The 23,151-nt window shown below is 48.8% G+C and overlaps 2 protein-coding genes across 2 annotated transcripts; one reads left to right on the top strand and one right to left on the bottom strand.

Annotated features, from left to right (window-relative positions):
* Positions 1-2,867: 2,867 nt before the first annotated feature.
* On the top strand, positions 2,868-9,182 carry LOC142364181 (uncharacterized). Its single transcript, XM_075443303.1, is given in 7 exon segments — positions 2,868-2,882; positions 3,081-3,169; positions 5,468-5,529; positions 5,872-6,020; positions 6,022-6,628; positions 6,631-6,947; positions 7,176-9,182. Coding segments are annotated over 7 exon segments (2,142 nt in total). The 3' UTR covers positions 8,079-9,182.
* A 3,272-nt stretch (positions 9,183-12,454) lies between these two features.
* On the bottom strand, positions 12,455-13,852 carry LOC142364105 (lysozyme C-like). The gene is made up of 4 exons (XM_075442781.1): positions 13,699-13,852; positions 13,194-13,352; positions 12,882-12,960; positions 12,455-12,515 (listed from the first exon to the last, which is right to left on the bottom strand). Exons 1-4 carry the CDS (start codon positions 13,850-13,852, stop codon positions 12,455-12,457), a joined length of 453 nt encoding a protein of 150 aa, XP_075298896.1.
* Between the last annotated feature and the right edge of the window lie 9,299 nt (positions 13,853-23,151).

Below are 23,151 nucleotides of genomic sequence, written 5' to 3'. Positions count from 1 at the left end.
GATTCCAAATATGCCTTTGGAGTTGTCCACATTCATGGGACAATTTGGAAGGAGCGAGGACTACTAACTGCACAAGGGAAGCAGATTAAATATGCTGAGGAAATTCTTTGCCTGTTAGAAGCTGTTCAACCACCAACAAGAGTTGCCATCATGCACTGCCGAGGACACCTGAAGGGTGACACTGACCAGGAAAGAGGTAACAGGTTGGCTGACTCTGAAGCTAATCAGGCAGCAGAGAGAATGCAAGAGATTTTAGCCTTAATTCCAGATAACAGAAATAGAAACCTGAGTGATCAAGAAAATGTTGAGTATTCTAAAGCTGATGAAGAGTTAATAGAAGGATTAGGAGAACAAATTCCATCCCAGGGATGGGACTATTGAAGTGATGGCAGAATCATAATCCCTGCTAAACAGATATGGGGGGTGGGTAAAGAAGAACACAATAGGACACACTTGGGAGCAGACTCCCTGTATAAATTTTTAAAATCAGAAATTAATAGGGAAAAATTTGTGTACTACAGTATGACAAGTAACCCAACAATGCGAAACATGTTTAAAAATAACCTCAATACAGGTAACCAGGTACAATTAGGAAGTATTGGGAAGGGAAGTGTACCGGGAGAACACTGGCAAACTGATTTCTCTGAACTTCCAAGAAAAGCAGGGTACAGGTACTTATCAGTACTTGCGGATACCTTTTCAGGGTGGCCAGAAGCATTCCCTTGTAGAACAAACAGAGCAAGGGAAATAATGAAGGTATTATTAAATGAAATAATACCTCGTTTTGAGGTACCAGCAATTATCTTCTCAGATAGGGGGACACATTTTGTGCAGAAATCATGCAACAGGTCAGCAAACTATTAGGAATCGATTGGCAGTTACATACGCCCTGCAGACCACAAGCCAGTGGGCAAGTAGAAAAGATGAACCACATGATAAAACAACAGCTAGCAAAAATATGCCAAGAAGCAAACCTATATTGGTACCAAGCCTTGCCTATTGCACTACTGTGGATACGTGTAAAACCTAGGACCAAAGAAATCTGAGCCCTTTTGAGATACTGTATGGGAGACCATAGCAGGCTAAATATCAGGGGGAAGATTTGAACCAGCTGGGAAATCAGCATCTACAGAATTATCCTATATCCTTGGGAAAACTATTAGGAAAAAATTAGTCAAAATGTTTTGGGTACCAGGGCTAAGGGGTTAGATCACTCAATCCATCCATTTAGCCCTGGAGATTGCGTTTATGTTAAGAGAATTTTTCAGGTGACCCACTGAGAGAGAAGTGGAATGGGCCTTACCAGGTACTGCTGACCACTTTTACTGCAATCAAGAACGGGAACAACCGGCCTGGATCCATTATTCCCGAGTGAAGAAGACTCCTAAACAAGGATGGATGGTCGAAAAGGCTGGCAGTTTGAAACTACTGATTGTGGCGGTAACTTTGTTAAACTTAGGCTATTAGTGAACACTTGGAGTGAGAACTTCTATTACAATGCAATTCAGATGATAGCGAATGCCACAGGAGCTAAGGATTGTTGGATTTGTACTGCCTTACCAAAAGGTGACATGAGACTCCCTTTATACGGGGTAGGGTCTACTCATTGGAACTGTGACAATAATACTTGGCCCGAGTTTTGGAGGAGACACGATGGAGGATACTGCGATCACGACAACTCGACCTACATGACGTGCGGAATCAAACTTCACAACTCAGAGAGTTATAAAGCAGGTACGTTTATTGCGGCGCCGGGTGCAAGGGGGATCGCTCCTCCTAACTTGCAGACCGAGTCACGAAGCATGCACCTATTTATTACAAAGCTTATCTAAGTAGGCTGGACTATTGTAATTATTTCTAGGAATTCATTATCATACTCCACCCCCCTTTAGCACTTGCGCAGTGTCGTCTGGTGGTCGTCTGTGGGGGTCTTCTGGATGAAGGCTCGTAGTCTTCCTCGCTGTGTGCTTTCACCTTTGGCTCAAAAATTCCTGAGTTGTCTGTGTTGGCTGAGTCCCAAACCATAGAAGCAGTTTCAGCTGGAGAGTTGCTTCTTACAGACAACAAAGTTCTGGTTATCAGTCCTTGTTTCTCTTCGTCTGTCTCGCAAGCAGCCCTTGTTAGCTACATTTGAGCCACAACAGTCCTTGTTAGCAAGATTACAAAGAACAGAACTAAACTGAATAACAGTGTTTAACTCTTACTTTAACATAGATGCAAAATTATATAACAAAATTAAACTAAAGCTATAGCAAAATCGAACTAATTGTCAATTCCCCACATCATACATAACAGGGCCAAGATTTGACCTACAGATGTTAGATAAGAACACCCAGATATTGGATTCAGTTGAGACACACAGTGATTGGAAAAGGAACAAGATTAGGCACCAAATAGAAACCGGAAAATACTTTTCCCGGACCCTTGGCGTGAAAGACTGAAGAAATTTGAAAATAATACCTACAATATAGACTAGTGAGGATTCATAGCTCTCTAGCTACAAATCCTCAAAAGAAAAGGAGGGATTGATAACTGTGAATGTAACCAATGTAACACGTAGGGGATGTTCTCACTTCAGGTGGTCAGAATCATGGCACAACCCAAACAAGCCTTGGTTCTTTGTGAGTAATTGGGACGGGGCGGGTGCAAGATAAGGGATTCCTGAATAATATTCTGAGGCAGCTGGGCCTCGGGAGAACAGGTATACCAACTGCAGAGATAAGGAGGCTGCAGGATAATCTGAAGACCCCGCTACCAGCGAGAGACGCCAAACAAAGGTGCGCGACGGACACTACCATATGCTAATGAGTTCTCGGTAAAACTGTGATAAGCATTTCTTGCAAATGTAACGAATGTGTACACTAACAATGCATAAATTCCTAGTAAGGGTGTCCTTTCGGTGCACGCGTTCGGAGGAGAGATCCCCCGTGTGTCTGGCGCCGCAATAAAGAATCATTTCATAGTGTGCCGACTCGTGAGTCTGCAGCTCCGGCTTTTCATGGCATCATTTCGTTTGTGTGTGCGCGTGTGTGCATGGATGCGTGTTGCGTGTGTGTGTGCGCACCTCTGCGTGCGTGTAGCTCACAGTAACAGAGTGCTCTGGGCGGGAAGGGACCTCCAGGGGCCACCCAGCCCAGCCCCCGCAGCGAGCAGGGACATCTTCCCCTGGGTCGGGATGCCCAGAGCCCCGTCCAGCCTGGCCTGGAATGGTTCCAGGGACGGGGCATCGACTGCCTCTGCAGGCAGCCTGGGCCGGGGTTTCACCACCCTCGTCCTAAAACGTTTCTTCCTGATACCCAGCCGAAATCTGCCCCCCTCAGTGGAAAGTCGTTGGTCCTTGTGTAACCAAGGGGATGAAATCTGTTAACCATAAACATAAACCATGTTGCTAGTTATGTCCCTTGTATAGCCCCTGCCCATCTGGACGTTAGGTGCAGCAACAGAGAGTTTGGTTTCCAGGTAATTATCAATGTTAAACAATAACGGTAAAGGGGGATTTTTAATAGGAATAGCATTACTATGGTTGCAGGTGTGTTTGTGGCTTTTATCTATTGTCTAAATTAACGGAAACGAAAAGTCCCATGTTTCCCACCTGAAATGTTAGCGGTTGCCTAGACCCAGTCAAGGCGACGTAGCTACAGCGACATAGTTACAGCGACCTAGCTACGGGACAAGAGCCAGAAGAGGACTGCGCATGTGCAGAAGCTGGGGTCAACCAGCGGACACTGTGATGAAGAGGATGAGCCTTCATCTTGGGACCCCCGACGACCACCACTAGGAGGCACTGCGCAAGTGCGGGTGGGAGGAGTGTATGAAAATGAACTAATTTTATTATGAAAGGGATAAGTTATGTAACCTAATAAATATGTATATTTTGATCTATATAGACTATACAAAAAAGGTATGAGGTATGCACATTTGGTGGAATTATCCCCCGTGCATCCAGCGTTGCAATACAGAATGCCTGCCTTTTAACACTACAGTGGTGTGACGAGGTTTTATTCCTGGATTTTCGGTGACAGTTTCTGGCGACCCAGATGGGACCCTGCTTGTGAATACCGACGGATCCGCGGGATCACGGGACCTCCAGTCGGCATCAAGGGATTCTCGAGGAGAACCTCTGATCCCTGGACTGTAGGATTCCAAGTAAGTCCCCTGTAATCTAATTAAGGCATTCTTTAGGTATAATAAATGCCTGCTCATAAATCACGGTGAAAGCCTCGTAGAGTTGGGCTAAAAAGGTACCTTGTGAAAAGTCTCTGCTCTGTGAAAGCCGGTGGAGCGGGGCCCAAGGGGGAGGTCTTCAACAGGGGGTTGAAGTCTCCAGGATCTCAGCAGGGGGCTGGGATCTGAGAGGGAAATCTCACAGAGGGTGGGATCCCTCTGGCTAGTGTCTGTGATATAGTGCACAATCACTGCCACTGGTCGTTTGAAGGATGGGCACTTTTCCGAGTAAGAAGCCCATCCCACGGGGCACACCTTTGGGATGTATTTTGAAACACTGGAAAGAGCTGGGGGGGCACCCTTTAACTCGGAAACAGTTAATTGAGTATTGTAATCATCAGTGGCCGTTATATACCCTGGATGATGGGGAGAAGTGGCCAGAGAATGGGACACTGCGTTATAACACCATTTTGCAGTTAATGTTGTTTTGTGAAAGGGAAGGTAAATAGGAAGAAATGACATATGTAGATTTGTTTTTCTCATTGAGAAATCATTCGGAATGGCAAAGGCAGTGTGGGATACATCCGCGCGGTTCTATGGTAATGACTTTAAAGAAAGGAAACTGCGAAAAGGGTTCAAAGAAATCTTGCGCCGCTTGTAGTGTTGGCAAAGAGTGTTTGAAATATGAGCCTGAGGAGGATGATGTTGAATTAATGGTTGCACCTTGCCAGAGATGGGGAGGTGATCAGGAGGGCTGAAAATCTGAGACTGATAGTCCTTCTGTTTCTCCTATGGGGGGGGAGGCAGGAGGATTTAGCCCAGTTTTGGGAAGGACACGGGGAAGGACGGGGCGGGGGGTAGCAGAATCGGCTTCTCCCCTCCAAGCCCCTCTCTGAGAAGCTAGGGAATGAGGAAGTAAAATTTTTAATAAATACAAGGACCACTTATTTGGTATTAAACACATGTAAAGGGAAATGTACTCATAAATCTGTAGATGTTGTTGGTGCGACAGGGTAAAAAGAAAATTAACCTTTCTTAGAGCTGTTGAAATTTAGATTGAGAAAACAGTGGGTAACTCACCAGTTTCTATATATGCCTGAATGTCCGTTGCCTTTGTTAGGATGAGATTTATTAAGCAAATTAGAGGCACAAATAACTTATAAAAATGAGAAAACTGAATTATTGATACCAGAATCAAAAGCCGTAGAGGCAAGGGTGTTTATGTTACAGGATTCTTTTAAGGAGGAACAAATTCCAGAAGAGGTGGAAAACGCAGTAATCCCCTTGGTTTGGGCAAATGAAGTTCCAGGACGGTCCAAATTGGCAGAACCGGTAAAAGTGACCTTAAAACCTGGATCCAAACCGGTAAGACAAAAACAATATCCTATTAAGTGGGAGGCTTGAAAAGGATTGGAGGGGTTAATCACGAAATTTTTGGAACATGTAGTTTTGGTAGAATGCGAGTCAAAATATAACACTCCTATATTACTGGTAAGGAAATCTGGAGGAAAAAAATATCGGCTAGTCCAGGATTTAAGAGCTATAAATCAGATAGTTCAAGATATACACCCAGAAGTAGCCAATCCCTATACTTTACTGACATCTCTGAAAGAGGAACATAAATGGTTTACTGTACTAGATTTAAAGGATGCCTTCTTTTGCATATCTCTAAACATACAAAATCAAAGCATATTTGCTTTTGAATAGGAGAGCCCTGCAACAGTACGAAAGATTTGTATCTGACATGGACACCTGAATGCCAAAAATCATTTAAGGAACTTGAAAAGGCATTGATGATGGCCCCTGCTTTGGATTTACCCGATTTAACCAAACCTTTTGAACTGTTTGTCCATGAGGAGGCAACATCTGGCCCTTGGAGTGCTGGCACAACGTCTGGGATCCTGGAAGCGGCCAGTAGGATACTCCTCTAAACAACCCGACAATGTCAGTAAAGGATGGCCGGGATGTTTACGCGCTGTGGCAGCAACGGTATTGCTGATTCAGGAAGCCCGAAAATTAACTATGGGCCAAAAGATGGTGGTGTATGTACCACACATGGTAGTAACTGTTTTAGAAAAAAAGGGGGGTCATTTGCTATCCCCCAGCAGAATGCTGAAATATCAAGTTGTCTTGCTGGAGCAGGACGATGTGGAATTGAAAACCACAACCATTGTAAATCCAGCAATGTTTCTGTCGACGGAAAATCCGACAGAAAATCCAGAACATGACTGCCTGCTAACTGTTGAACAAGTCTATTCCAGCAGACCGGACCTGAGGGATGAGCCTTTGGAAAATCCTGATTTGGAGTTGTTCACGGATGGAAGCAGCTTTGTGAAAGAAAGAAGACGAACGGCCGGATACGCTGTTGTCACCACCACCGAGGTACTGGAGTCAGGAACGCTGCCTGCAAATACCTCGGCACAGAAAGCAGAACTGGTGGCATTGCAGCAAGCCTTGCGAATGGCAGAGGAAAAAGGGTAAATATAGGGACTGACTCTAAATATGCATTTGGTGTGATTCACGCTCATGGAGCCATCTGGAAAGAAAGAGGACTGCTCTCAGTCCAAGGATCATCGATAAAACATAAAGAAGAAATCCTTCAGCTCCTCGAAGAGGTGCAAAAGCCAAAGGAGGTGATGGTAATGCATTGTAAGGCTCATCAATTTGGTCAGACAATTATAAACATAGGTAATCGATTGGCGGACAAAACGGCAAAGGAGGCTGCGGAACAAGGTATCCTTGCACTGGTACCAGTAAAACAAATAAAAATCCCGAATCTGAAACCAAAATAATATTAAATTGGATGAGCAATTGCTGGAACAATTAAAGGCATCACAAAATACAGAAGGGTGGTGGGTAACACCAGAACAACAGGTAATAGTAACCCCGCAAGTCATGTTAAAACTTGTGAAAGAAAAGCATGCACAGACACATTGGGGTGTAGATGCCATGGTCTCGAGCCTAAAATCATCTGCAGTGTGTGTAAGAATGACAGGAGTAATTAAATCGATAGTGGCCAAGTGTCCAATTGTCTCAAAAATAATCCCTTAAATCAGAAAAGGGCACCCTTAGGAATCACAAAGCAAGGTAACTCCCCAGGAGACTATTGGCAAGTTGATTTTTCTGAACTGCCCAGGCAGAATGGATTCAGGTGTCTATTAATATTAATTGATACTTTTTCTGGATGGCCGGAAGCCTTTCCTTGTCGCACCAACAAAGCGAGAGAAGTAGTTAAAATATTGTTGAAAGAAATAATATCAAGGTTTGGGCTACCAATCGGCATGTCTTCTGATAGGAGACCACATTTTGTAGCAGAAATAGTTCAACAAGTAAGTAAAGTCTTAGGAACAGATTGGAATTTATATACCCCCTGGAGGCCGCAATCAAGTGGGAAAATTGAAAGAATGAACCAAACATTAAAAAGACAAATAAGTAAAATTTGCCAAGAGGTGTCTTTAAAATGGCCACAAGCTTTACCATTAGCACTTCTAAGAATCAGAATTCAACCAAGATCTGAAGACGGTGTAAGTCCATATGAAATCTTGTATGACAGACCTTATCAGACTCCTTTAATCCCAGGGGATATGAAAATAGCAGGGGAAACAGATTTAAAAATGTATTTGATTTCTTTAGGAAAAACCTTCGAGGCACTCCGAAAATATGTTGGGCTGACCAGATCGCTTGCCTTGGATACGCCTGTGCATCAGTATCAACCAGGTGATTTTGTGTACATAAAGACTTGGAACTCTGAACCACTGGAAGAGAAGTGGAAAGGACCTTCCCAGGGACTGTTAACAACTTACACTGCTATGAAAGTAGAAGGAGTGGAACCATGGATACACTACACTCCAGTGAAAAAGACCTCTTCACAAAAAGTCATCAATAAAGGTCCAGAGACTGCAAAACTAATTTAAAAAATATGTCTAAAACAGGGGCTATCATTATAAAATATGAAAAGAATGAATTCTGACCTGAAGACTGATGATGATGGGAACATTGTTTAAAGTATTAAAAGTGAAAACAAAAAGTAATGATTGACTGTCAATAAAAGCAGGACAGTTAATATACTTCCCAAGAACTCTGCAGGAAAATTGGCTTGACAAAATTTTTAATGGATTAGGGTGGAACATTATTTCTTGGGTCAAATCTTTAATCAGTACCGGACTGCTTTTATTGGTAGTAGTTGTAGTAGTAATGCTCATATATTATTGCCTGAAAAGAGAACTCACCAATAGAACTGCTTTTAATCGGAAAATTATTCAAGCTGTAGTTAAAAGACAAAACCCTGGTGAATCAGCTGTTACACCTCCACCACCCTGTAGCGAAATGAATGAATTATAAAACGAATATAACAATCAATAACTATCTAACCATTGCGATTGAAATAAAGTTTGATATAGAATAGAATGGAAGTACTGAAAAGATAATTATTTCAAAACTTCCAAAGGGGGGAAATGTAACCAAGGGGATGAAATCTGTTAACCATAAACATAAACCATGTTGCTAGTTATGTCCCTTGTATAGCCCCTGCCCATCTGGACGTTAGGTCCAGCAACAGAGAGTTTGGTTTCCAGGTAGTTATCAATGTTAAACAATAACGGTAAAGGGGGATTTTTAATAGGAATAGCATTACTATGGTTGCAGGTGTGTTTGTGGTTTTTATCTATTGTCTAAATTAACTGAAACAAAAAGTCCCATGTTTCCCACCTGAAATGTTAGCGGTCGCCTAGACCCAGTCAAGGCGACGTAGCTACAGCGACATAGTTACAGCGACCTAGCTACGGGACAAGAGCCAGAAGAGGACTGCGCGTGTGCAGAAGCTGGGGTCAACCAGCGGACACTGTGATGAAGAGGATGAGCCTTCATCTTGGGACCCCCGACGACCACCACTAGGAGGCACTGCGCAAGTGCGGGTGGGAGGAGTGTATGAAAATGAACTAATTTTATTATGAAAGGGATAAGTTATGTAACCTAATAAATATGTATATTTTGATCTATATGGACTATATGAAAAAGGTATGAGGTATGCACGTTTGGTGGAATTATCCCCCGTGCATCCAGCGTTGCAATACAGAATGCCTGCCTTTTAACACTACAGTGGTGTGACGAGGTTTTATTCCCGGATTTTCGGTGACACTTGTCCTGTCGCAGCAAGCCCTGCTGAAAGTATTTTCTGCCTCTTTCCTACAGCCCCTCCAGGCACTGGCAGCTGCTCTCAGGTCTTCCCGCAGCCTTCCCTTCCCCAGGCTGCCCAGCCCCAGCTCTCCCAGCCTTTCCTCCCAGCAGAGGGGTTCCAGCCCTCGCATCATTGCTGGGGCCTCCTCTGGCCCCGCTCCCACAGCTCCAGCTCTGTCCTGTGCTGAGGGCTCCAGAGCTGGACGCAGGGCTCCCAGGGGGTCTCAGCAGAGCAGGGCAGAGGGGCAGAAGCTCCCTTCTCACCCTGTGCCCTCGCTGCTGGGGATGCAGCCCAGGTCACAGCTGGCTTTCACACTGCTGAGTCATGTCCAGCTTTTCATCCCGCAGCACCCCCAAGTCCTTCTCGTCAGGGCCGCTCTCCATCCCTGCATCCCCCAGACTCCTGCGGCGAACAGAGAGGGTCCCGTCTTGGTCGCCAGTTGATTCCAAGACCCAGCAGTGACCCAGCAGCACAACGCACACCGCTCAGTGGGTATGCTTTATTGCGGTGCCGGGCACACGGGGATCTCGCCTCCAAACGTGCACCAAACACCCTTTTCATGCCAGGATAATTACAATCCCAAGATACAGATTCATTACATTTCCGAGAAATGCTTGGCATATTCATGCTTGTCCCGTGAACCAATTAGCAGATGTTAACGTCTTTTGCTCGTGTCTGCTGGTGCCTCCAGGTGGTTGTCAGGGAGCTTCAGATGAAGGCCCGTGCTCTTCGTCGCAGTGTCCGCTGGTTGACCTTTGTGTCTGCACCAGCTCAGCTCTAAGATCACCTATGCCGCGTCCCTCCAGGTTGCTTTGCTCTGGTCTCGTTGCCCTCTTGGTGCCTCTCTATCTCTGGAGCTTGGTGCCTCCGCCCTCCCAAGGCCGAGCTGTCTGGAGTGGAATTATTTAGGCGTCCCATATCCTACAGCTACCCCAGTTCTCCACTGGGAACCAAGACGTGCTTTGGTTTTACTTCTTTTGTTGCTCCATCAGAGCCTTGCACTCGGGCTTGTTGAGCCTCCTGAGGTTCACACGGGCCCGCCTCTCCAGCTTGTCCAGGTCCCTCTGGATGGCATCCCGTCCTTCTGGTGTGGAACCTGCACCACTCAGCGTGGCGTCGTCTGCAGACTCGGTGAGGGTGCACTCGATCTCGCTAAGTCATTGACGAGAACGTTAAACAGCCCCAGTCCCAGCACGGACCCCTGAGGGACACCGCTTGTTACCAGTGTCCATCTGGACATCGAGCCGTTGACCACTACGCTCTGGCTGTGACCTTCCAACCAGTTCCTTAGCCGCCGAGCAGTCCGCCCATCCAATCCGTGTTTCGCCAAGTTAGAGAGAAGGATGTGGCGAGGGGCTGTGGGATGTGTTTTCGCCACTCGAGGAGTAAGGGAGCTTCACTCTGCTCAGCCAGAGAGGGGAACAGGACGAGGCCACAGCTGCTGCTTTGGTTCTGCTGAGCGCGGTGTGCGTCTGTCTGCACGCGTGTGGCCAGTCGTGTCTGTCTGTGTGTCTGTGCAGACGTGTACATGTGTGTGGGGGTGTGCTGGGGTCTCTGTGCGCGGGAGTGCATGCGTGCATGTGTGTATGTGCGTGTGTCGTGTGTGTGCGTGTGCCTGCCGGGAGCCCGTGCTCGGCCTTGCTCCCGCTTGGAGCTGGGCTTGCGGAGCTGGAGCAGGGCTCAGCAGCCCCAAGCAGGGACGCGTTCCGTTTGCAGAGGGTTTACTTCCACAGCCCCTGGGCTTTTCTGGCTGACCATGTCCCTTGGAGATGCGTGCGTGGCCTTAATTTTTAGGTAGACAGAAAGCATCCCTTTACCGGGCTTGAACCGCCAAGCCAGAACCCCAGAGAAGAAGGTTTGTTCACATCCCCGGACGGTGGGAAGTACCTGCACTGAAGACAATGAGAAGGTAAGGCTCTGACTCAAGTGTTTGTGAGTTTTCTCAGAAACCTCCTGGATGCCAGCGTGTAAAATATCTCTGCTCTGAGTTACTCCATCAGAGACTGGAGTCTCCTGGGTCACTGGGGGGGAAGGAGCCCCCTTCCACCCTGCAGCTGGGAAGAGGGTGTTCCGACAAGGCCGCTGGGAGCATTTTCATTCTTTTTAGATTCAGCCATCTAGACAAACATGCCTTTCCTCCTTGGTTTATACATTCACATACGACAGGAGTTAAAGCATCCCTTTATTGCACGAACGTAAAAGCAGCCACTGCTCACCAAGCAGCAGAACAAAGCTTATGAAGGAGCAAACACCGTTCCAGTATTGTCACCTTCCGTTTGTGCACCATTTCTGGATTCAGCCTGCGTTTAAAAATAGGACTCGTGACCTAAATGGCAACACATTTCCCTTTCCTAATTGGCTTCCCAAGCCATTATTTCCTCACAGAGATGCGCCCTGCATCTTCCCTGGAATGTGTTTGATCTGAGGCTTCAAGAGGTGAGAAGAAAAGCCGTGTTCAGCCGGGCCAGATGTCCGTACGGGTCAGTGCCCTATCTCTCACGCCAGCCGGGAGCAGGTGCTCAGATGAATGGGAGGAGCAAGGTCGTCTTCAGCATAGTTGTTTCTCTTTGTCAACTGTACTACCCAGCTCAGTCAGAGACTGTGTCCTACTGCTACGGCAACTGCCAGTATGCAGGTTTTGTACCAAACATGGCATTCATGGATTTTCATATTCTCTGTACTCAGATAAGAAAGAACAAAAGAATGGAAAAAGGTGAGGGAGGGAGGGAAGGAGGAGGGGGGAGGACAGGAGAGATGAAGGAGAAGAGGAAAAGAGACAAATAGAGAGAGAAACCCTAGACGTTGGCAAGCCCTGCTAGTCAGGACGACAAAACAAACCTCGAGACAGGATCATGCAAGTAAATGGCTGAAACTCCAGCTGTAATGCACTTTTGCTAAGCTTTGTTTCTACTAAGCCGCCAGCCTTTAAGTTCTCTGCTTGCGTTGCAGTAGCGCAAAGTCCTCATAGCGTTAACAGTAGCCAGCACCCTTTCTACCAGAGCAATGCGCTGCCTTGAATTCCCCACACCCATCCATTTTCGCTAGCCTCCGCTCCATACACCCTCCCTCTTCACCATGGGTGGTCCCGAGATCAAGTGCTGCTTGCGGAGTCATTTAGCAGCCCTTGACGTAGGAACTCAGGTCTCTGCCCTCGCAATGGTTTTTCCAGCCATACCTGGAAGAGAAATACATGATGTCAGCTGAAGGGATAGGCAGTGATTGAATCCGTTCAAAAACCACACTTATATACAGACAGCTGGCTGGGCATGAAAGGTAGGAATCAGAGAAAATTCTGATGAGCTCAGTCTAGGGAGCTGGGGGAAGGGAACCATGGGGAGAGCTCTGGGAGGGGAGGGAAAGTTAGGGTGTTAGGGCAGATGCTGGGAGCCAGGACGCCTTTCAGCTCTAGGAGAAGGACTGTGCTAAACTTTACCAAATACAGCTTCCCACCCATTGGCCCCCCCAAGCCCCAGTCAACAGCAGGATTTTCTTTTGTCTGCTCTGCCCACTCTTCCCCAGTGCCCACTGCAAATATCCTTACCAGGGAGTGAGGCCGTGAGCATCTCTAGCAATCTTCTTGGCACACTTAATATCATCCTCAAGATCATTTGTCATAAGCTCTGTGGGGGCGGGAGAAAACGTCAGTATGGAGGAAAGAGGGGTAGAGGGAAGCAGGGATAGATGGGCAGAAGGAAAGGTGTTCATTCATCAGGAAGGCTAGGAGGGATACAGAGGAGATGGATGAACATGGAGAGAAATGCCCAGAGCAGCTGCTAGGCGGATGTGATGGACAGATCAGGGTGCTTTCATCGAGAGGATGAGGGAAGGCTCGTTGTTCTGTCCCACCACTTACCTGAGCAACTGATGTGGCAGCCGTCGACGGCTCCACTGGTCTTGCCATCATTACACCAGTACTTGCTGTTGATCTGAAAGATCCCGTAGTCCCTGCTTGGACCATTGTTGTTATACGCTTCGGTGTTGTAATCGCTCTCGTGTTGCACCAGGCAGATCCCTGCAGGGGGAAGAGAGGAACGTCAAGGGATGCTCGGGGTAAATAAGAGGTAAGAGATGAAGAGATTAAGGATGAATGAAGAGCTGGAGAAGTAAACTGGTGATACAGTAAGTCTGAGGAATGGATGGAGAAGTGCTTGGAAGGAGAAAGTTCTGGATGGGTATTTGTTGTGTAAGCCATAGAAGGGGGCAAGGAAGGGGATGGGGCAAGGAAGGGGATGAGGCAGAGAGATGGTGAAGTCAAAGGACTGGAGGGACAGAACAGTACTGCTGGAAGGTTGCAAAGAAGCTGAGAGGGACAAGGGTGGTATAGGTGGAGAGGTGCAATGGGAGCTCATTATACTCACAGTCAGCTATGGTTGTGCCCTCGAAGCCCTCAAAGCCATGCTCACGCAGGATCTTCACCAACTCACATCGGGAGATGATTTCTCCCTCAGTGCCTGGCACAGCCAGGCTGAGGAAGGCCAGAAGAAAGCCGAAGAAGAGCATTGAGTTTCTCATAGTGCAGTCCACAGCAAGGAAGTGCCAAAGCGACTTCAGCTGTCTGTCTGTCAGGGCTGCCTTCAATGCCAGGCTTTTATTCCTGCTCCCAGGAGGAGGACCTACCAGCTAGCCAAGCATGTCTGGGAAGTGTGGAACGCCTTTATGGTAATGAGCCCATAAGGAAGCAGGCCAAAAGCCAAAGACGTGTCCTGGAGGATGCCAGTGCCTGCTCCACCAGCCCTGCAAGGCTGGGACTCGTGCACACACAGGCAGTACAGCAATCCCCAGTTGCTCCAGGAATGAAATTTAGGGGTAGCATTGAGCTTGTGGTTATAGTTGCCATAGGAGTTGAGCTGGGATTTACCTACGAAGTAAGGCTGGGAAGCCTGAAGAGTCACATCTACAACAACACAAAAGGCTGAGTTTACAATTAAATTATAGTTACCTATGGGTAAGAACCAGCCTTCGGTTTAGTCTGTTGATGCAGTATAGCGTTGTCCTATGGTTTCAGGGTAGGGTTGCTATAGGGACCGCTTTTTGGTAATCGCAAGAACTGAGGTCACCCCAGGTTCCTTTAAATGAGGCTTTGGCTGCACATGCATTAATTTTAGGATACCGTCATTTGAAAATCTTGAGGCGGTCACCAGCTTGGCTTTTGGGGTTATGGACGCTTCATGGATCAAAGGCTGTAGTTGCCTTGTGTGGGTGTTGTGGTTTAAACCCAGTAGGCTGCTAAGTTACGGAATCATAGAATCACAGCATCATGAAGGGTGGAAAAGACTTCTAAGATCATCAAGTCCAGCCGTCACGTCAACACTACCATGCCTGCTAAACCATGTCCTGAAGTGCAGCATCTACACGTGTTTTGAACTCCTTCAGGGGTGGGGACTCCACCACTGCCCTGGGCTGCCTGGTCCAATGCCTGACCACTCTTTCAGTAAAGACATTTTTCCTCATATTCAGTCTAAAGCTGCCCTGATGCAACTTGAGGTCATAGAAGAAACTTGAGGCTCGATCTCCGCCCCCCACCTTGGTGGGATGAGGGAGAGAATCAGAAGGGTAAAAGTGAGAAAAATGCTTGGTTGAGATAAAAGCAGTTTAGCAGGCAAAGCAAAATCTGTCCTCACAAGCACAGCGAAACAGAGGATTGATACACTACTTCCCATCAGGAGGAAGATGTTTAGCCACCTCCAGGAAAGCAGGGCTTCATCACACAGAATGGTTACTTGGGTAGGGAAATGCCATCACTCCAAACATCCTCCTCTTCCTTCTTCTTTCCCCAGTTTTTATTGCTGAGCACGATGTCGTATGGTGTGGAATGTCCCTTTGGTCAGTCAGGGTCAGCTGTCCCGGCTGTGTGCCCTCCCAGCTTCTTGTGCACCCCAGCCCAGCTGCTGGCGGGGCAGCTTGAGAAGCCAAAAAGGCCTGTGGAAGCACTGCTCAGCGATAGCTAAAGCACCTCTAGATCACCTTCACTGTTTTCAGCACAAATCCAAAACCTAGCCCCATACAGGCTGCTGTGAAGAAATTCAACTGTATCCCAAGGGCTACATTTCAAGGTATACTCAGTGACATTGAGACTGGTAAAAAAGACTTTATGTTTGTGTAGTGAGATTAGGGAAGGTGATTCTGGGTCAATAAGGGAAGGTTGTCCAGGCGGACTGTAAACACACTCACGGGACTTGCAGTTAAGGTCTTGAAAAACATGTATATCCTACTAATCACTATTTAGTCTTGTGTGCTTGACACTTGTGTTTAGATAGCGTAGGCCTGTGATAGACTCAAAGGCACCTTATCGAATATGCTTGAGATTCCTGCCCTGCGGTGGGAAGCACAGTGGAAAATTACGCCTGTGTGAATTCCCGATACAGACAGGTGAAAGTCGCAGGTTTGGTAGCTTTTTCTCTCGCTAGCAAGGACTGAGCTCTGCGGTGCCTGCATCGCCGCTCTGTGTGTGTGCCCCTGCAGAGCACCAGGTGCTGCTGCAGAGATCCCCTGGTTCGCGAGGTAGCAAACATAAATTTACTCTTTGCATTTCATCCGGGGCTTTGCGGTTGTTGCTGCGTCCTGCCTGTGTCGGCAGACACAGAAGCACACGCTCGTAGTTTAGAAGGCAGGACTGGGAGCCACCCTGGCCCATGTTTGTTCCCACTGTGGAAAGTTTACAGCCTGGGCTTCTGGCTTTCAGATACCTACTAAATTGGTCATGTGCAGCTTTTAAGGGCATTCGCACTTGGGTTCACACACCATTTGCATCTCCAAGGGCAGACACGTGGACGCAGCAAAATGTCCAAGTGCCAGAACACACCTCTTTGCAGATGCCTCGAAAAAGGAATTTTACTGAAATCTCATCCTGCGGGCATCGCATTTGCTTTCTTTACCAGTCACCAAGAACCTCTCAAAGTACCGCTGCTTTCCAGACATGTTAGAGAGTAGCCACAATGATACTGGCTACATCCTGCAGCACCTTCACAGGCATCCCATGAGGTGTCATGGACTGGTGCATGTCCAGCATCTCCAAGTCATTCCTGCACGGGGCTTCATTGACGATCATCTCGTCCAACTGCCTGGCCACTTCAGGGCTGACCAAAAGTTACAGCACGTTATTGAGGCCATTGTCCAAATGCCTCTTAAACAGCGACAGGCTTGGGGCATGGACCACCTCTCCAGGAAGCCTGTTCCGCTGTTTCCCTACTCTCTTGGTAAAGAAATGCCTCCTAGTGTCCAGTCTACAGCCTGTGTAGCTCTCCCAATCTCACTGGCAGGTGTGGAGACCTGCAAGCAGCTCTTGCCATTGAAGCCCAAGGTACAGGCGGCATAGATTCTCCTTCTGTGGCCTCTTCGTCACGTCATCCTGGGGAGAAGCAGGCTCCATGGTGTTTCTCCCCTAGCCATCCAGGATTCGATGTAAAGATAGAGCACTGGCCACTTCTCTCGACTGGTGATGTCTAAAGCCAGCTGGATGGCTTTCACCTCTGCAAACTGGCTCGACTCACCTTCTCCCTCGGCAGTTTCCGCGACTTGTCGTGTAGGGCTCCGTACAGCAGCCTTCCACCTCCGCTGCTTCCCCACAATGTGACAGGACACATCTGTGAACAGGGCATACGGTTTCTTATCTTCCTACAGCTTTTTATACAGTGGGGCCTCTTCAGCACGTGTCACCTCCTCCTCTGGCGATGCTCCAAAATCTTTGCCTTCTGACCCGTCCATGATTACCTCCAGAATTCCTGGGTGACTGGGGTTTCCCATTCGGGTGCGCTGGGTGATCAGCGCGACCCACTTACTCCACGTAGCATCGGTGGCATGATGCGTAGAGGAGACCCTCTCTTTGAACATCCAGCCCACGACCGGCAATCGTGGTGCTAGGAGGAGCTGTGCTTCAGTGCCCACCACTTCTGAAGCAGCTCGAACGCCTTCATATGCTGCCAGAATCTCTTTTTCAGTGGGAGTATAGCGGGCCTCGGAGCCTTTGTATCCCTGGCTCCAAAACCCCAGGGGTCGACCTCGAGTCTCCCCTGGTGCTTTCTGCCAGAGACTCCTGGTTGGGCCATTCTCCCTGGCTGCGGTGTAGAGCACGTTTTTAACATCTTGCCTTGACTGGACTGGACCAAGGGACACAGCATCAACTATCTCCCATTTAATTTGTTCAAATGCCTGTCGTTGCTCAGGGCCCCATTCAAAATCACTCTTCTTCCGGGTCACGTGGTACAGAGGACTTACAACCTGGCTGCAATTTGGGATGTGCATCCTCCAAAAACCGACAAAACCTAAGAAGGCTTGTGCTTCCTTTTTGCTGGTTGGTGGAGACATAGCTGCTATTTTGTTGATGACATCCATTGGGATTTGACGGCACCCATCCTGCCATTTTATCCCCAAAAACTGGATCTCTTGCGCAGGTCCCTTGACTTCGTTTAATGGCGAAACCGGCTTTCAGAAGGATCTGAACTATTTTCTCCCCTTTCTCAAAAACTTCCTCTGCTGTGTCACCCCATACAATGACGTCATCGATGTACTGCAGATGTTCTGGAGCTTCACCCTTTTCCAGTGCAGTCTGGATCAGCCAATGCAAATGGTGGGACTGTGTTTTCACCCCTGGGGCAGTCGATTCCAGGTGTACTGGATGCCCCTCCAGGTGAAAGCAAACTGTGGCCTGCACTCTGCTGCCAAAGGGATGGAGAAGAATGCATTAGCGATGTCAATTGTCGCATACCACTTGGCTGCCTTTGACTCCAGCTGATATTGAAGTTCTAGCGTGTCTGGCACGGCAGCACTCAGCGGTGGTGTGACTTCATTCAGGCCACGGTAGTCTATTGTCAGTCTCCACTCTCCAGTAGATTTTCTCACTGGCCATATGGGACTATTAAAGGGTGAGCGAGTTTTGCTGATCACCCCTTGACTCTCCAGCTGGCGGATCAGCTGATGAATGGGGAGAAGGGAGTCTCGGTTGGTATGATACTGTCGCCGGTGCACCATTGTGGTCGTGACTGGCACCTGTTGTTCTTCAACCCTCAGCAACCCCACAATGGAAGGATCCTCCGACAGACCAGGCAAAATGGACAGCTGTTTAATTTCTTCCGTCTCCAATGCAGCTATGCCAAAAAGCCCACCGATACCCCTTTGGGTCCTTGAAATACCCTCTCCTAAGATAGTCTATACCAAGGATGCACGGAACCTCGGGGCCAGTTACAGTGGGGTGCTTCTGCCACTCCTGCTCAGTGAGGCTCACTTCAGCCTCCAATACACTCAGCTCTTGGGACCCCCCTGTCACTCCCAAAATGCAAATGGACTCTGACCCTTTGAAATCTGATGGCATTAAAGTACACTGTGCACCAGTGTCCACTAGAGCTTTATACTCTTGTGGATCTGACGTGCCAGGCCACCGAATCCACACCATCCAATAAACGCGGTTGTCCCTTTCCTCCACCTGGCTGGAGGCAGGGCCCCTCTAATCCTGGTCAGAGAATTTGCTGCTCCCTTGCTGTAAGAATGACTTGGAGGTCCCTTCCAGAGGATCGGAATCAAGATCAAACTGCCTACCTGGTCTGGAGAGCTGGCTGCTGGAAACTGGAGCGGCATTTTTCCTAAGAGAATCCCCTTTTGTGATTGTTTTACCTCGCAACTCACGCACTCGTGCCTCTAGACTTGAGGTAGGTTTTCCATCCCACTTCCTCATGTCCTCTCCGTGGTCACGCAGGTAGAACCACAGGGTGCCCCGTGGTGTGTAGCCTCTGTATTCCCTCTCCTGAGCAGAGAAACGCTTGCCCCTAATAGCTGAGATGCTGGCCCGTACAGGTGGGGAGTAGGACATATTCTCTTTGAATTGCTGGAACTCCTGGGACAGTTTCTCCACAGCTGAGATGAGGGAGGAAGAGAGACTTTCCTCATATTGCTGGAGTCGGACAGCCACCTTATCCACTGTTGGTGCCTCTTCACCTCTCCACTCTACTACTGCCAGTGAGTTGGCATATGAGGATGGCGCACTCTGTACAAACTTCCTCCACATGGATCATGTGCACTGGACTTCATCTGGGTCTGTGGGTACCTTGCTCATTGTCTGGGTCATAGTAAACCAGCTCCCGCACAGCTCATTCCCTCGAGTACTGAATACCCCTTTCCATATTGGTCCACTTGCCAGGATAGCATACAAAATCGTCACTGAAGGGGTATCTCTCCCTCACGCCTGACAGAAGTCTCCTCCAGAGGCTGAGGACTTGTTCCTTTTTCCCAACAGCCTTGTCAATGCCCCTATCCCTGGCCAGAGATCCCAGGTGCTTGGCTTCCTTGCCCTCTAATTCCAAGCTGCTGGCCCTGTTATCCCAGCACCGCAGCAGCCAGGTGACAATGTGCTCGCCTGGGTGGTGGCTGAAATCTTTCCACATGTCTCACAGCTCGCTCAGGAACAGGGACTGGGTGATGATCTCTGTCTCTATCTCCTGCGATGACCCTGGCTCATCGTCATCCCTCCCGGAGCGATCTGCTCTCTTTGCATCTTTCTTTAGTTTCACAGGGGTGACTGCTGCTGGCACAGGTTGGTCATTGGGCTCAGTCGCAATGGCTGCGACTGGAACCGGAGCTGCAGCAACTGCCGTGCCCGCCGGGGAAGCCAGGACAACGCCAGTGGCTGCAGCAGTGTTGGTGCTGGTCGGGGGGGCTGTGACTGCCTGCTGGGCTGGAGGGGCTGCTAGGCCGGCTGGGGGGCAGCGCCAGTCGCAGTGCCTGCCGCTTCGCTTTCCCCCCTTTCCCCTTTAGGGCACTGAATCAGGTGGAACAGGGCTTGGTAGGCATGGGCCAGGCCCCAGCACGTTGCGGTGATTTGTGTCTCTCTGGAGTTCCCAGGGTGGCAGCACACTTTTTGCAGATATTTTACTAGTTTGTCGGGATTCTGCACTTGCTCAGGGGTGAGTTTCAGAAACATCGGGGGTGTCCACCCCCCAAGACACCTGCCCATGCTGTCCCACACACCCAGCCACTCCGAGCTATCCAGCCCCAGGGCAGGTCTCTGCACGATGTTGTTAACTACTTGTTTAACCCTAAACAAAACCTGAAACCCATTCAGGAGGCAGAACAATAGAAACACGCTGGCCTGAGCATCCCACGGGTACTCGTAATTCTCAAAAACCATTAGGACCACCCTGAAGGAGAGAGGAGGGGTGAAAGAGTGGGGTAAGGTATCCCCTCCGGTTTTCCCCACAGAGTGGGTTCGATTATTAACAAATTCTAAGACATAGGATCCGAGGTATGGAGATGACCGCAGTGCCACTTGCAAATACAAGCCTAATCTCATGTCCAGTGATATTATCGTGTCATAAGTCGATATCGTACAGTAGAGCAAAATCATCATCCTGATCCTTTTCCCAGTGATGACGAACAGCATGGCAGCGAACACATACAGCAAGTAAGGATTCAAATACCAGAGCCATCTGATCAAATTCAGCAACATTTTTTACCGTCGACTATTTAACTAACACAGTAAATGCATACAAAAATTATAATAAAATCTATGCTGTTTTAACACCCGCTGCTCAGCCCTGCCGTTACCCCCGCCCCACGCTTGGGCGCCAAATTTAATGTTATAGTTTGGCTGCGGCCAGCAACAAAAGTGCCATGTGGCTGCCCCTCCCCCCACTGGGGTGCGGAGGAGAATGGAAAGAAAAAGGCAGAAAACTGGTGGGTTGGGATAAGGGCAGTTTAACAGAACAACAAACAAAGGGAACAGGAACAACAACGATACAGATAAGGGGAAAACACAACACAAACCGCACAACCCAGAGAGCCGCCCTCCACGACCACCAACCGCCGCCGGGCGCTCCCGAGCCACGAGTGAGTTCCCGCCACCCAGCTCCCCCCCACCGGAACCCAGCATGATGGCACATGGTATGGAATACCCTGCTCTGTTTGGCCAGGTTGGGTCAGCCTGCCCAGCTGTGTCCCTTCCTGGGTTCTGGTGAAAATTAACCCTGTCCTGGCCAAACCCACGACAGTGAATCCATGTTGACTATTCCTGATAACCTTCTTTTCCTCCACTTGCTTGATGATGACCTCCAGAATGAGCTGCTCCATCATCTTTCCCAGGATGGAGGTGAGGCTGACCGGCCTGTAGTTCCCTTGGTCCTCTTTCTTGCCCTTTTTGAACATTGGAGTGACATTGGCTTTTCTCCAGTCCTCGGGCACCTCTGCTGTCCTCCAGGACCTCTCAAAGATGATGAAGAGTGGCTCTGCAACGACATCCGCCAGCTCCCTCAGCACTTGTGGGTGCTTCCCATCGGAGCCCATGGATTTGTGGGCGTCCAGATTGCTTAAGTGATCCCCCCCACAGTCCTCCTCGACCAAGGGATGATCATCCTTTCTGCAGGCTTCCTCTCTTACCTCCAGGGCCTGGGATTCCTGAGGGCTGGCCTTAGCACTGAAGACTGAAGTAAAGAAGGCATTCAGTAACCCTGACTCCTCTGCATCCTCCATCACCAGGAAACACACCTTGTGCAGCAGCGGCCCCACATTGTCCCTAGTCTTCCGTTTGCTGCTGATGAAGAATCCCTTCTTGTTGTCTTTGACATCCCTTGCCAGCTTCAATTCCAGGTGGGCTTTGGCCTTCCTCGTTGCATCCCTGCATGCTCTGACAACATTCCTGTACTCTTCCCAAGTGGCCTGCCCCTCTTTCCACATTCCATGGACCTTCCTCTTCCACCTGAGCTCCGCTAGAAGCTCCTTGCTCATCCATGCGGCTCTCCTGCCTCCTTTTCTAGATTTCTTTCTCAGGGTGATGCACCGCTCCTGAGCATGGAGGAAGTGATGTTTAAGCAGCGACCAGCATTCTTGCACCCCCCCTGCCTTCTAGAGCCCCAAGCCACAGGATTCCTCCCAGTAGCTCCTTGAAGAGGCCAAAGTTAGCTCTCTTGAAGTCCAAGGTTTTGATCCTACGTATCACCCTGCTTCCTCCATGCAGGATCCTGAAGTTCGCCATTTCATGGTCACTGCAGCCAAGGCTACCTCCAACCTTCACATCCTCAACCAGTCCCTCCTTGTTTGTTAGCACAAGGTCCAGCAGAGTGCCTGTCCTCGTTGGTTCCTCCACCACTTGCATCAGAAAGTTATCATCGACGGTCTGCAGGAACCTTCTGCATTGCGTGTGGCTGGCTGTGTGGTTTTCCCAGCTGATGTCAGGGTGGTTGAACTCCCCCATGAGAACCAGGGCCTGTGACTTGTGAGGCTGCTTGCAGCTGCTTGTAGAAGGCCTCAATCAACTTCCACCTGCTGGTCAGGTGGACTATAATACACACCCACAATAATATCACCCATATGAGGCTGTACCTTAATTCTATCCCATAAGCTCTCGAGTCGTTCTTCATCCAACCCCAGGCAGACCTCAATACATTCCAGTTGCTCTCTCACACACAGAGCACCTCATAAGTGTTTTAAACAAATTGAAACTCATGCTTTGTGTGTTTGTGCATGCAAGTGCAGGATCCAGCCCCCACTCCCCCCTCACCGCCTTCCCCCCATGCTCGAAGAAGACGGGCTCCACAGGAAGGGAGACTCAGAGCATGTCCAGCTGGCTGGGACCCAGGGAAGGGGGGCTCAGCCATGGGGCAGAAGGGGCAGAAATGGCTAGGGGAGAAACACCATGGAGCCTGCTTCTCCCCAGGATGACGTGACGAAGAGGCCACAGAAGGAGAATCTATGCTGCCTGTACCTTGGGCTTCAATGGCAAGAGCTGCTTGCAGGTCTCCACACCTGCCAGTGAGACTGGGAGAGCTACACAGGCTGTAGACTGGACACTGGGAGGCATTTCTTTACCAAGAGAGTAGGGAAACAGCGGA

The sequence above is a fragment of the Opisthocomus hoazin genome, chromosome 25 (assembly GCF_030867145.1).
Source record: "Opisthocomus hoazin isolate bOpiHoa1 chromosome 25, bOpiHoa1.hap1, whole genome shotgun sequence".
Lineage (NCBI taxonomy): Eukaryota > Metazoa > Chordata > Aves > Opisthocomiformes > Opisthocomidae > Opisthocomus > Opisthocomus hoazin.
This window is presented reverse-complemented; position numbering and strand designations above follow the sequence as displayed.

What these genes read in the sequence shown, in the direction of transcription:
- LOC142364105 (XM_075442781.1), bottom strand. Translation starts at nt 13,852, where the DNA reads ATGAGAAACTCAATGCTCTTCTTCGGCTTTCTTCTGGCCTTCCTCAGC. An exon ending in GGGCACAACCATAGCTGACT is followed by an intron (nt 13,353 to 13,698) that starts GTGAGTATAATG and finishes TTCCCCCTGCAG; the next exon opens with GGATCTGCCTGGTGCAACAC. An exon ending in GCTCACGGCCTCACTCCCTG is followed by an intron (nt 12,516 to 12,881) that starts GTAAGGATATTT and finishes TTTCTCTTCCAG; the next exon opens with GTATGGCTGGAAAAACCATT.